The 15229-nt window shown below is 35.6% G+C and overlaps 1 protein-coding gene across 1 annotated transcript in view; it reads right to left on the bottom strand.

The window, feature by feature from the left end:
• Positions 1-3328, bottom strand: part of GC (GC vitamin D binding protein) — a 43728-nt gene extending 40400 nt beyond the window's left edge. Inside the window, exon 1 of the mRNA XM_005555104.3 lies at positions 3262-3328. Within this exon, the coding sequence (XP_005555161.2) occupies positions 3262-3319 (58 nt within the window). The 5' untranslated portion in view covers positions 3320-3328. The remainder of the gene's footprint in view (positions 1-3261) is intronic.
• Positions 3329-15229: the final 11901 nt, after the last annotated feature.

The raw sequence follows: 15229 nt of genomic DNA, 5'->3' as shown, positions 1-15229 counted from the left end.
GGGATGGCGATCATTAAAAAGTCAGGAAACAACAGATGCTGGAGAGGATATGCAGAAATAGGAACACTTTTACACTGTTGGTGGGAGTATAAACTAGTTCAACCATTGTGGAAGACAGTGTGGCGATTCCTCGAGGATCTAGAACTAGAAATACCATTTGACCCAGCCATCCCATTACTGGGGATATACCCAAATGATTATAAATCATGCTATTATAAAGACACATGCACACATATGTTTATTGTGGTACTATTCACAATAGCAAGGACTTGGAACCAACCCAAATGTCCATCAATGATAGACTGGATTAAGAAAATGTGGCATATATACACCATGGAATACTATGCAGTCATAAAAAAGGATGAGTTCATGTCCTTTGCAGGGACATGGATGAAGCTGGAAACCATAATTCTGAGCAAACTATCACAAGGACAGAAAACCAAACACCACAAGTTCTCACTCATAGGTGGGAGTTGAACAATGAGAACCCTTGGACACAGGGTGGGGAACATCACGGCCTGGGCCTGTCGTGGGGTGGGGGGCAGGGGGAGGGATAGCATTAGGAGAAATAACTAATGTAAATGTGGACTTAATGGGTGCGGCAAACCAACATGGCACATGTATACCTATGTATCCAACCTGCACGTTGTGCACACGTACCCTAGAACTTAAAGTATAATAAAAAACAAAAGAAAACTTGAATGGAAAAAAAAAGAAAAGAAGAAAATGCAAAAAAAAATTATTTTTAGTGCTCTGTTAACAGTGTAACTTAAAACAGATTTTTTTGGTGTAGTTTAATTTTAAAAATCAATTTTTATAAATGTTTCCTTATCATTAAAGGTAACTTCTCTATCTGCAAGTTAAAAAAAAAAACAATTTTGTAGCTGTATCACTAGTCTTTGTTACTTGGTTTCTTTGGAAGGGAAGAGGGAAAGATACATTGTATATTAATATTCCATCCATTTCAGTCCTAGGGGAAGAAGCCTCTTGTAGGCAACTGGCGAAGACTGCCTTGTTGCTTCTCATAAGGTGGCAAAAGTGGACATTTTCTTATGACACTATCCAGATTTAGCAGGATAAGTAAGCTCTTTTCTCCAAGATGTACCCAGTGGCTTGGGAACAAGATTTCCAATGTTGTTTGATAGGAGAAGGCTGGCTTAACTGGAGCCTGTCCAGTAAAGGTTCATCCGTAACAGTATCTATTTTAGACCCAAGGTTTCCAAAGAATAGTTCCATAGGTATAGACATTGTAGAAAAGAGTCAATATGTTGAGACACTCAGAGTTAAATAAGATTTCTTTCCTGTAGTGTTTCTCAGAACCTTTAGGACAACAAACGCATTGATCGTGAAACCACCAAGGAGGAATAAAGTATGGCTCATTTCTTAAATATGTTTGCTCACAGAAACTTCTTTTCAAGATAAGTCTTGAACGTTATATATTTTTAAACAGGTGCTTAAATAAATGCTGTGAGTGGTCAGCTCTCTAGAACTATAACAGCTAGAGAAAACTGCAATCCAAACCAATCCCCCACAAAACAAGGATATTCAGAACCTAAGAGTCCTCAGAACTCCCTTAACCTGTACACTTTGTAACTTCCTGCCAGGAGAGAACACAGCTAGCTTCTAAGTAAACTGCTGACTTGGTCTTTGGGTCATGCTCAGGTATTAGAGAATAGAGAATTGATAGATCAGGACTACTCCCCCCAAATATTGAATGTTAATGCTTACAAGTGTATTATGTATGTCTCAAGATATCATCTGGAATATGGCACATTGGTTATAAGAATGAAGCTTAGATCTTCAAGGGGACTGACTGGAGGTTTTTAGTATCCATTTCGTCAGAATCTGAGCACTGCTGAGAATGTTGAAGTAGAGATTGCAGAATGCTCTGTTATTCTCCAAAGGACAGTGTCATTCTTTGAGGTGAAGCCAGTGCACACCTATTGAGTCAGTAGTCTAAGATGGTGATTCATGCTCCTGGTTATGGCCTCCATCTATAATTCCAATTCCTAGCCATTATTGGACCTTCTGTGTTTGAAGATCCTGATCTGAACCTGCTTCAGTAGGATTTTTCAGGATCAGATCTGCCCCAGCAAATCCTTGGCCAAAAGAATAAGACTTAAAGGGATTTCTTGGAACATGGCCTATTCAGAGGTCTTATAAGGGACACAATTTATGTTGCTTTTTTATACCCTGCACTGTCTGGGAAAGACTTTGTAGTCTTACCTAAGGACGCATAGCTTACTTAAGAATTGATGGGTAAGACAAGAGTTAAAATAATTTGAATGATCATAGTAAGATCAAGGAAAAGTAAATGTAAGAAGAATAATAAAAAGTCAAGAGCAAGGTTATGCATGTCACAGTTAATAACTGATAATTCCTGAGAACACACACTTTATTCCACTGGTAAAATACATTACTAATATGAATAATAGTGTATCAATTAGGTGAGGCTGTTAACCAACAGCACTAAATGAAAAACTTAATTTTACAAAGCAGGATAAATGCAGATTTCCCTTGTGAACATTGAAGAATCAGCCAGAAAAGTAAATTGAACTAATTATGAAAAGTTTCCCAGCTGTAGAAATCATAAAGTTGTATACTTCACATAATCTTAGTTTGTGTCATGTAAAAAAGTTTTTAAACATTGCCCAAAGATGAAGACACCATCTGAAGAATAATTTTAATGAAAAATATATCTCAATTATATTATTTGTGGTTGTGTTTCATAGCTATAGAAAAATTTTATGTGAGGGGTATTTTAAAAAATACCGTGCATTTTCAAATATTGCATGTATGGGATTCGTTTAAGGGGATCAAGGGAATCTCTAAGTTGACATCATGCATCATTGGCATGGCATATTACACTCTCAATGGTAATAAATATTTGAAGTCTTAGTAAATGCTTAATGGTGGATCACAGTCTTTATTTGCATTATCTTGTAACAATTAGCAAATGTCTAATTTTAAATCATTCTCTTTAGGTCTTGCTTATCAACAAAGGAGGGATGGATAATTGACAAATTATATAACTACATTTACTTTCTTTGACAAAATTCTTGTGTTGATTTTTTTGTAGATTCCAATTCAACATTACATGGCATTGTGGAGCTCTGATTAATGCCCCTATGGTCCTTATGCCTCTCCCCAACATATTCACCAGTTCTTCTGTTTCTTACATTTTATTTCATTTTTTAAGTGATACTATAAAGTTAAACTAGTAAGAGTTCCTGTAAATGGTCACAACAAAAGAAATCTTACCTCTCTCTAAAGCATGTCCAAATGCCACAGCAAGCAGTAATACCAGGACCCTCTTCATTTTTCTACCAGAGTCTTGCAGCACCTCCTGTCTCCTGTAGGTGACCATGTAAATGGTGGCAGCCAAAAATAATTGGTTTCCTTTTTACGAAGATTCCTGACTATGAATTAATCAATTATTAATCTCTACACAGAAGTAAGGGGCTGTTATCTTTGGCCCAAAAGAGATAAAATAATATCAATCAAGGTAAATAGACACCTTGGGGATACTGTAGTGGAAAATCTAGGAGATTTTAATCATTAACTTTGTCAAACTGCAAAAGAGGCAAGGTATATAGATTATTTTCCACTGCTGTTCCTCACTAAAGTTTACTTAATATGTTAGTAATGGACACCTTCTCCCCCCGTATAGGGCTATGTGTCTTCTTTGGACACCCCACCTTTCTCATATGTAAGTGGAAAATTGGAAACTGTCTCTTTACCTCTCTTCCTCTCTTTGTTTAAGTCTACTACAAATAAGCATTACCTTAAAATATTGCAGATCAGATGTTCTAAGTAATAAGGGGAAAAAAGAGTTAAAGCCAATTCAGCATAATATTTTAAATCCATAATTCTGATGCTATGAAGTAATTTTATTTGAGATGATGGCATAGTACTTTGTATTTCTATGCTATGTTACACTTTCTGAAGCACAGGCATATATATTAAAAATAACCTTTGAAGTGAGGCAAATAACTGGAGAGGTTAAATGGCTCACCACTGCCAATCATAAAAAGTTAGTGGCAAATATTGGACTCCCTACAGTGATTTTAAAGCTCCTTCTACTAATAGTTCACAACTAGTCTATTTTATGGGCATGGAATTTGAGAGCTCAGAGAGGCCCTGTAAGACATGAAATCCAACATCTTCATTTTCCAGAAGAGTGAATTGAGCACTGAGTAAATTCTCTGACTTGTCTAGAGAGTCACAGGTAGACCATTCACTGGAATTAGATGAGTTCCACTCCTGGATTTTGCAGTAGCCCTCTTTTCAGGAAATGGTCAGGTTCAGGTTGTTACACAGGCTCTAAAATCAAATCCCTACTCAGCTTTCATAGCTGTGTAACCTTCGGAAATTTATTTTGCCCCTCTATGTTTCATTTTCCTCATATGCAACGTGGTGATAAGTCAGTACATTTGACACAACATTGCTATGAGGTTAATTAAGGTAATCTGGGTGCAGGGTTCATGGTAACATCCATCACATAGTGACATGGATTAATGTCACCTATTACTCTTATTCTAGTTCTTGCCACTTTCTCCCACTGGCATTCCAAATTTATAATATCTGAGAAGGTCAATGGAACTAATGAGGCCATTGGAACTCAGTGGAAGAGTTTAAAGCCAGTTCTGTGTCCAGGGTCTCACAGACAAGTGATTTAAAACTTCATTATCAACTCAGTAACCAAGAATTATCTACATGGGCAGAGCCTGTCAAAATTTCAGTAAACCAATTTAGGTGGTTACAGGTTTAGTCACAGTTTCTATCTATATTGAAAATCCTTGGGTGTTATGTTCAGAAAATAGAGTCCAGCTAGTTGGAAAAAGATACCTATGCCAGATCAAAGCACAAGGATCTCTGTAAGGCCGGTGGAAATCCATATGGTTAAGGAGATAGCTTTCTTGTCCAAGAGCCAACTCTATCCCTTCGAGGATCAACTTCCTGATTACTGTAAATCTAAATTTTCCGTTCCCTTTGGCTGAATTCTTAGTTTACTGTGCAAGTTAATTTAAAAGTGTATTTTACTCCCATGGCAAATTATTTGGAAATGAAACTCCAAATGAGTGTGAAAAAGTTTAAAAAGTACTCAGAACCCCAAAACTCAGAGAGGTAGTAACACATTACCATATTGCTACAGTTTTCTTTTTTCTTTAAGATATTATACTGTATTTATACTTCTGTATCCCTTTTATTCAACTGTATTTCAGTCATCTGATTAGTTCCATTAAAAAGACACACTCAGATTATTTTCCACGAATTTTGATACAGAGTTTAAGATCTGCTCATTCTTTCATGTTTTAAAAAATTAAACTTTATCTCTGCTTTTGCAATAACATTTATCACGTTTGTTTAATGATAAACTACATGTAGCAAGAATTGCAACATCTCATTTAGATGCCCTCTTGAGAAATCTCTATACAAGCTGCCAAATGTATTCTCTTGACTGATTTTTTCTAAACGAAATTAGGCAAAACAGGCTAGTAGCTAAATATATGAGCCTTTTTTTATCAGTCTTATTTATGTAACTTTCCTTAATCTTTCAAACGTTGATTGCTTACTGTGATTCTAAAACTGGGAAGAAATAATCATAATTGGCCTAAATGAGAGGCCTCAAGCGACAATGATTACTCTAGTAAGTCAGATGGGGAAAAAATGGGTGAAAAAGACCAAATCAAACCTCCTCACATTGTCTATGACAGCAGCAGTTATAGCAACTCAGAAATGTATTACTGAAATATATATTTAACAAGATTTATTGAATATGTAAGCAGTAGAATTTTGCAGGAGCTGTTTTTCCCGTATAAAACTGATTTGAAGCAGCCTCTTTCCCTCTTTCCTCTGTTTCCATCTCGCCATTGGCTTCAGAGGAAACGCAGATCTCTCCCTAACTAGGGCTAGTTCCAGGCAAAATTGTGAGGCAGATAAAGCCTATCTTTAGTTCTTTTCTCTATCCCATGTCCCTTCTTTTGGTAAGGCTTAGTTACTAAAAGATAACACTGATACTTCTCTTTATCAGAACAGTATCTTTAACATTTTAATGCTGCCACAGGCTTCTTAAAAACTCTTACTGTACTCCTGTAGAAATGATCTTCTTCAGAATGATTTTGTCCAAGTGTTCTCTTCATTCAGATTCTCTTTATACTATTAAAATGCATTATCAGTATCTTTTCCTGATAAATGAACTGGTGAAATTGATATCAGTGGTTCGAAGCAACACCCTTAAAGTTGATGTACAGAGAGGAACAGAACACAATCCAGGTTTCAGGAAATTCTTATAGCCCAGATATTTAGCTATGATTGACTTCCATAAAAAATTCCAGTATCTTTGTAATAAATCTCTTTTTACTTAAGCTTATTCTAGCTGAATTTGCAATGAAAAGCATTCTAACTATCCGACCTTTAAATCATTCTCCCCTCTGTTGCTGTCATTATTGTTCAAAAATGCAAATAAGACTGTGTTACTGCCTCCCTATTTAAAATGATTTAGACCAATGCCTGTGGTTAAAGTTCATGAATTCATCCTACTTACCTCTAAAAAGGATTCTTTGCAGTGTATGTATATTAAAATTAAGTACAGCTGACCTGCTTGTGGTTCACTGAACACATTGTGCTATTGAGCTTTCCACAGTCTTTGTTCACATTCTTCTTTTTTCTTGTACTCTATTTTGTGTGTTTGTTGTCCCTTGTCTGTCGGCCTTTCATTTATTCATTTAGCATATATTTAATTCATACCACTTTGTACTAAGTAACATGCAAGCTGTTGGTACTACCATGTCAAAAGATCTACATGGCTCTTCCCCTCATGGACCTTCTTAGTCTAACTAGGAAGACAGATGTTGAAGACTAAATGACAAGTGTGCTGAGTTGTGAGGGTGCAGAGAATAGAAGGGGTAAGAGTAGATACAGTGAGAGCAGTGTGAAGACTGCTTTAGAAGTCCAAGCAAGGGATGACAGAAGTGTGGCCCGTGGTGCTGGCAGAGGCGTGAGATGATTTAAGAGACAGAATCATCAGGGAGTGGTAATTGACTAGACTTTGGCTGATGGGGGAAGAGTCAGAAGTTATGCCTAGGTTTCTAGCTTATGCAAGTGGTTGGATATTAATGCCAATCTCTGAAACAGAAGACACTGAAGAAGACACACAAGGAAGATGTGTTCAGGTGGAATTTGAGTAGGCAGCTGGGTCCATGATTCTGGAGCTTTGAAGACACCCAAAATTTCCAGGTTGTGCTGAGTCTACCTCCTCTGTGCTTTGCTCTTCCACAGTGCTCCTACTATAGCTAAGACACCTTCATTTTGGTATTCCCAACAGCTAGCACAGATAGAAACTGAATGTGGTAAACCCTCAGTCATAATCAGTTTAATGAAGGAATTTAAATGCCTAGAGAAATTTATCAACCCTGGATTTAAAAATGAAAGACTATGCTAGAATTCTGTAATTCGTTTACGCTCTTTGAAATCCAGGTGTAATTTGAGTAATCATGGTTTTCATGAACAAGGCAATTCATTTTTAATTTTACTTGTATTTTCACACAAATCTGCAAATGATTTATTCGTATTTTAAAACAATAGGGGCCGTTATAGAAATATATTCCACAGAGTGCAGGAGTTCAGAAAATTCTGACAAATATAAACGAGTTTATTAACCAAATGGTTTCATTTTTAAAATAACAATTTGAGGTAAAATTAGAGATAAATTGACGTCTGTCATGACTCTCTTTACTAAGGCTGTAGTAGTTTATGAGGTCTTGTATAACAAACTGCCAAATAGGTTGGGCATGGTGGCTCGCACCTGTAATCCCAGCACTGTGGGAGGCCAAGACAGGTAGATCACCTGAGTTCAGGAGTTTGAGACCAGCCTGGCCAACATGGTGAAACCCTGTCTCTACTAAAAATATGAAAATTAACTGGGCGTGGTAAGCAGGCACCTGTAATCCCAGCTACTTGGGAGGCAGAGGCAGGAGAATCGCTTGAACCCATGAGGTGGAGGTTGCAGTGAGCCAAGATTACACCATTGCACTCCAGCAGGGGGACAAGAGTGAGACTTCATCTCAAAAAAAAAAAAAAAAGAAAAAAAACCAGAAAACAAAAAACAGAAAACAAAAAACAACAAAACAAAACAAAACAAAAAAACCCAAACTGCCAAATAGCCATAACTTTCTCCAAAACACTTTCATTAAGAAATATACATCTCTGAGGAGAAACATAGATATTTAAGAGAAATGATGGTTCAGACTAGATGCAAATGATTTTATCTTTTGCTCGAAAAAAAAACAGAGGGCATAAAAGAAAGAAGAAAGAAAGGAAAGAAAGAAAGAAAAAAGAAAGAAAGAAAGAAAAAGAAAGAAAGAAAGAAAAAGAAAGAAAGAAAGAAAGAAAGAAAGAAAGAAAGAAAGAAAGAAAGAAAGAAAGAAAGAAAGAAAGAAAGAAAAGAAGTTGAAAATAGAATTTAAAAAATAGTCTAGGAGCAAAGTTTATATGAGACTTAGCTGATAATCACAGACAGGCAGCTACACCTCTTTCCACCTCTATTGTTCAATGGAATGAGGAATGAAATAATAATCACTGTTAAATATATAGTCATAACTAGTTAACTGTCAGCTAAGTATCCTTAAGTAAAATATTTAGGTTCTTAGTATTTTTAAGTAAAAATATTTAGGTTCAGTTAATTAAAAAGAAATGGCTTTATAATAAGTTTTTACTGAACTATTTTCCAACACTGAAGCCAGGTAATTCATAGAAACAGGTCTGAATATTAGAACTATGTAATTACTTTTACAAGTATTGACAATTGTAGTATATTTTTACATTATGTATATAGAGAAAGGTGATAAAGAGAAAATGAAAGAATGGAGAAAAGAGAAGAAAAGATAAAATACAAAATGTGATAGAATGAGAAAATAAGCCAATATATACTAAAACATCCGTATGTGAACCACCCTGATAGATGTCCCCAAATGTACATATATACATTTAGATTTTAAATATATATATTTCCAGGAATAGAATGGAGTCCTTAAAAATAGAACAAATGTTAATTTTCATAGCCTGGCTAATCTTTGTTAAGAGCTTCTAATAATACAGTTTTCTATACATTCTGTAATGAAGAGGACTCTAAAGAGGAAAAGGACTGGCAATTTGAATAATTAAAGCTGACCATTAAATTGGGTTATATGAGTGAGTTTAAAAAAGTTTTCAGGATCATATTGCAAAATAAGTTAAAATATTAGATGATCTAATAGATTCTTTTTTACTGAAGGATAAACGAATGTTCTCAGTTTTCAGGAATTTCTTTTTAGAGCCATCTAGAAAGTCAGGAAAAGGCAGAATAATGGCAGACCAAAGGTGCCCACACCCTAATCCCTGCAACCTGTAATTCTGTTATGTTACCTGGCAAGGGGGAATTGAGGTTGCATATAAAATTATTCAATTTAATTTAAAATATTTTCTTGGCTTATTAGGATAGGCTCAATGTTATTGCAAAGGTCCTTTAAGTGTAGAAGAATGAGGCAGAATGTCAGAATGAAAGAGATGTGAGAAGGAAAGCAGAGGTTGGAGGGATGGGATTGCTGACTTTGAAGATGGAAGGGATCTGTGAGCCAAGAAATGCAGGCAGACCCTAGAAGCTGGAAAGGGCAAGAAAATGGAAAGGAGTGTTAAAGTCTCCAATTCCCATTGAGAGTTTTAGCATTTCCCCTTACAGTTTTTAGTCTATTGTGTTTTTGCTTCTTGAAATTTGAAGCTCTGTTATTATACACATACAGAATTATAATGATTATCTTTCTGACAAGTTATTCCTTTTAACAGTATGTCCTTCTTTATCTATGATAATACTTTGTCTTGAAATCTATTTTGTCTAATATTATTAGGTGGTTGCAAAAGTAATTGTGGTTTTTGCAATTAAAATTCATGCTCTTATTTAGTAGTTGTCTCTACTTTTACTTTCAATGGTAAAAACCATTTTTCACCAACCAAAAACTTTTGCACCAACGTAATAATATAGCCATGACAACTTCCTTATGCTTAGTAATTAAATGGTACATCTTTTTATATATTTTTACTTTCAATCTAGTTGTGTCTTTGTGTTTAAAGTGAATCCCTTGAAAAGAACCATTCAAACATCTTGCTTGTTTTATCAAGACATAATCTTGGAGTGTTTAGTTCATTTATGTTTAATGCTCTTATTGCTATGATTGGGTTTGAATGTACATTCTTATTATTTTTTCATGTTTGCTTTCCACTTTTTTCTTCTGTATTTTGTTCCCTTTTTGTTCATTTTCTGACTCTTTTGTCTCAGTTGAATATTTTATTGTTTATTTTAATATTTGTGATTTTAAGCTATTAATTTTGTTAAATTGTAATGGTTTCCCTAGGGCTAATAATATTTGTCTTTAATATGTCCAAGTTTATTGGTTTTTCATCCTACACTTTTCACTTTCTATTTTATACCTGACAGGTTTTTCTTCACATTTTCACACCTCATATGTCATATTTTTATATCACATTTCCTACATTTAAAAAGCTTACAACAGTGTATCATTTACCAATCCCATTGCTTGTACTATTTTAAAAATACTTTTTGTTTGTTCAGGCTTCATAAACTTTTCTTTCAAAGCTATTCTTTTTGCTTACAAGTTTTTTAGCACTATAAACATGATTTTTCATTATCTTTTGATAAGGGGTTGGCAGTCATTCTTTTCATTGCTGTCATGTATGTAGTATTATTTTTTCCTCTGGTTGCTTTTAAGATGATTGCTTTACCTTTTTTTTTCAGTGATTATCCTAGGATATGCATCATATGATTCTCTTTTTTTAATTGCTGGGATTTTTATAGGGATTGCATTAAATCTATAGATCAAGTTGGAAAGAATGCAAACCTTGACAGTACTGAATCTTCCTATTCATGAACTTAAAATATCTCTCCATTTATTTAGTTCTTCTTTGATTTGTTTCATCAGAGGTTGTAGTTTCCCTCACATAGATCTTGTATGTATTTCATTGGATTTATGCCTAAATATTTCTTTTTTCTTTTAATACCTTAAGTCCTAGGGTACACGTGCACAACGTGAAGATTTGTTACATAGGTATGTGTGTGCCATGTTGGTTTGCTGCACCCATCAACTCGTCATTAGGTGTTTCTCCTAATGCTATCCCTTCCCCAATCCCTACTCCCTGACAGGCCCTGGTGTCTGATGTTCCCTGCCCTGTGTCCAAGTGTTCTCATTGTTCATTTTCCACCTATGAGTGAGAACATGCAGTGTTTAGTTTTCTGTGCTTGCGATAGTTTGCTCAGAATGATGGTTTCCAGCTTCATCCATGTCCCTGCAAAGGACATCAACTCATCCTTTTTTATGGCTACACAGTATTCCATGATGTATATGTGCCACATTTTCTTAATCTAGTCTATCATTCATGGACATTTGGGATGGTTCCAAGTCTTTGCTATGGTGAATAGTGCCACAATAAACATGTGTGCATGTGTCTCTATAGTAGCATGATTTATAATCTTTTCAGTACATACCCAGTAATGGGATTGCTGGGTCAAATGGTCTTTCTAGGTCTAGATCCTAGAGGAATTGTCACACTGTCTTCCACAATGGTTGAACTAATTTACACTCCCACCAACAGTGTAAAAGCATTCCTATTTCTGCATATCCTCTCCAGCATCTGTTGTTGTCTGACTTTTTAATGATCGCCATTCAAGCTGGTGTAAGATGGTATCTCATTGTGGTTTTGATTTGCATTTCTCTGATGACCAGTGATGATGAGCATTTTTTTTTGTGTTGGCTGCATAAATGTCTTCTTTTGAGAAGTGTCTGTTCATATCCTTTGCCCACTTTTTGATGGGGTTGTTTGTTTTATTTCTTGTAAATTTGTTTAAGTTCTTTGTAGATTCTGGATATTAGCCCTTTGTCAGATGGGTAGATTACAAAAATTTTCTCCCATTCTGTAGGTTGTTCACTCTGATGGTAGTTTCTTTTGCTGTGCAGAAGTTCTTTAGTTTAATTAGATCCCATTTATCTATTTTGACTTTTGTTGCCATAGCTTTTGGTGTTTTAGTCATGAAGTCCTTGCCCATGCCTATGTTCTGAATGATACTGTCTAGGTTTTCTTCAAGGGTTTTTATGGTTTTATGTCTAATATTTAAGTCTTTAATCCATCTTGAATTAATTTTTGTATAAGGTGTAAGGAAGGGAGGCAGCTTCAGCTTTTTGCATATGTCTAGCCAGTTTTCCCAGTACCGTTTATTAACTAGGGAATCCTTTCCCCATTTCTTGTTTTTGTCGGGTTTGTCAAAGATCTGATGGTTGTAGATGTGTGGTGTTATTTCTGAGGGCTCTGTTCTCTTCCATTGGTTTATATCTCTGTTGTGGTACCAGTACTATGTTGTTTTGATTACTGTAGCCTTGTAGTATAGTTTGAAGTCAGGTAGGATGATGCTTCTAGCTTTGTTCTTTTGGCTTAGGACTGTCTTGGCAATGCGGGCTCTTTTTTGGTTCCAAATAAACTTTAAAGTGTGTGTGTGTGTTTTTTTTTTTTTTTCCAATTCTGTGAAGAAAGTCATTGGTAACTTGATGGGGATGGCATTGAATCTATCTATAAATTACCTTGGGCAGTATGGCCATTTTCACAATATTGATTCTTCCTATCCATGAGCATAGAATATTTTTCCATTTGTTTATGTCCTCTTATTTTGTTCAACAGTGGTTTGTATCTCTCCTTGAAGAGGTCCTTCACATCCCTTGTCAGTTGTATTCCTAGGTATTTTATTCTCTTTGTAGCAATTGTGAATGGGAGTTTACTCATGATTTGGCTCTCTGTTTATTACTGCTATATAGGAATGCTTGTGATTTTTGCCCATTGATTTTGTATCCTGAGACTTTGCTGAAATTGCTTATCAGCTTGAGAAGGTTTTGGGCTGTGACGATGGAGTTTTCTAAATATACAATCATGTCATCTGCAAACAAGAGCAATTTGACTTCCTTTTTTCCTAATTGAATACCTTTTATGTCTTTCTCTTGCCTGATTGCCCCAGCCAGAACTTCCAAAACTATGTTGAATAGGAGTGGTGAGAGAGGGTATCCTTTTCTTATGCTGGTTTTCAAAGGGAATTCTTCCAGTTTTTGCCCATTCTGTATGATATTGGCTGTGGGTTTGTCATAAATAGATCTTATTGTTATGAGATAGGTTCCATCAATATCTAGTTTATTGAGAGTTTTTAGCATGAAGGGCTGCTGAATTTTGTCAAAGGCCTTTTCTGCATCTATTGAGATAATCATGTGGTCTTTGTCATTGGATCTATTTATGTGATGGATTATGTTTATTGATTTGCCTATGGTGAACTAGCCTTGCATCCCAGGGATGAAGCTGGCTTGATCATGGTTGATAAGCTTTTTGATGTGCTTCTGGATTTGGTTTGCTAGTATTTTATTGAGGATTTTTGCATCATTGTTCATCACGGATATTGGGCTAAAATTCTCTTTTTTTGTTGTGTCTCTGCCAGGCTTTGGTATCAGGATGATGCTGGCCTTATAGAATGAGTTAGGGAGGATTCCTTCTTTTTCTATTCATTGGAATAGTTTCAGAAGGAATGGTATCAACTCCTCTTTGTACATCTGGTAAAATTCGGCTGTGAATCTGTCTATTCCTGGACTTTTTTTGGGTGGTAGGCTATTAATTATTGCCTCAATTTCAGAGCCTGTTATTGGTCTATTCAAGGATTCAATTTCTTCCTGGTTTATTCTTGGGAGGGTGTATGTGTCCATGAATTCGTCCATTTCTACTAGGTTTTCTAGTTTATTTGTGTAGAGGGGTTTATAGTATTCTCTGATGGTAGTTTGTATTTCTGTGGGATTGGTGGTGATATCCCCTTTATCATATTTTATTGCATCTATTTGATTCTTCTCTCTTCTCTTCTTTATTAGTCTTGCTAGTGGTCTATCAATTTTGTTGATTTTTTCAAAACGCTAGCTTCAGGATCCATTGATTTTTTTGAAGGATTTTTTTTGTGTCTCTATCTCTTTGAGTTCTGCTCTGATCTTAGTTATTTCTTGCCTTCTGCCAGCTTTTAAATTTGTTTGCTCTTACTTCTCTAGTTCTTTCAATTGTCATGTTAGGGTGTCAATTTTTTATCTTTCCTGCTTTCTCTTGTGGGCATTTAGTGCTATAAATTTCCCTCTACACTCTGCTTTAAGTATGTCCCAGAGATTCTGGTATGTTATATCTTTGTTCTCATTGGTTTCAAAGAACATCTTTATTTCTGCCTTCATTTCGTTATTTACCCAGTAGTCATTCAGGAGAAGGTTGTTCAGTTTCCATGTAGTTGTGCAATGTTGAGTGAGTTTATTCATCCTTAGTTCTAATTTGATTGTACTGTGGTCTGAAAGACGGTTTGTTGTGATTTCTGTTCTTTTACATTTGCTGAGGAGTGCTTTTCTTCCAATTATGTGGTCAATTTTGGAATCAGTGTAATGTGGTGCTGAGAAGAATGTATATTCTGTTGATTTGTGGTGGAGAGTTCTGTAGATGTCTATTAGGTCTGCTTGGTGCAGAGCTGAGTTCAAGTCCTGGATATCTTTGTTAATGTTCTGTCTCATCGATCTATCAAATATTGACAGTGGTATGCTAAATTCTCCCATTATTACTGTGTGGGATTCTAAGACTCTTGTAGGTCTCTAAGGACTTGCTTTATGAATTTTGGTGCTCCTGTATTGGGTTTATACATACATAAAATAGTTAGCTCTTCTTGTTGAGTTGATCCCTTTACCATTATGTAGTGTCCTTTGTCTCTTTGATCTTTGTTGGTTTAAAGTCTGTTTTATTAGAGACTAGGATTGCAACCCCTGAATTTTTTTTGCTTTCCATTAGCTTGGTAGATCTTCCTCCATCCCTTTATTTTGAGCCTATGTGTGTCTCTGCACATGAGATGGGTCTCCTGAATACAGCACACTGATGGCTCTTGACTATTTATCCATTTTGTCAGTCTGTGTCTCTTAATTAGGGCATTTAGCCCATTTACATTTTAGGTTAATATTGTTATGTGTGAATTTGATCCTGTCATTATGATTTTCGCTAGTTATTGTGCCCGTTAATTGATACAGTTTCTTTATAGTATCGATGGTCTCTACAATATGGCATGTTTTTGCAGTGGCTGGTAATGGTTGTTCCTTTCCATCTTTAGTGCTTCCTTCAGGAGCTCTTTTAAGACAGGCCT

This window comes from Macaca fascicularis, chromosome 5 (genome assembly GCF_037993035.2).
Source record: "Macaca fascicularis isolate 582-1 chromosome 5, T2T-MFA8v1.1".
In the NCBI taxonomy this organism is placed as follows: domain Eukaryota; kingdom Metazoa; phylum Chordata; class Mammalia; order Primates; family Cercopithecidae; genus Macaca; species Macaca fascicularis.
Note: the sequence above shows the minus strand (reverse complement) of the source record. Positions and strands in the feature narration are given on the sequence as shown.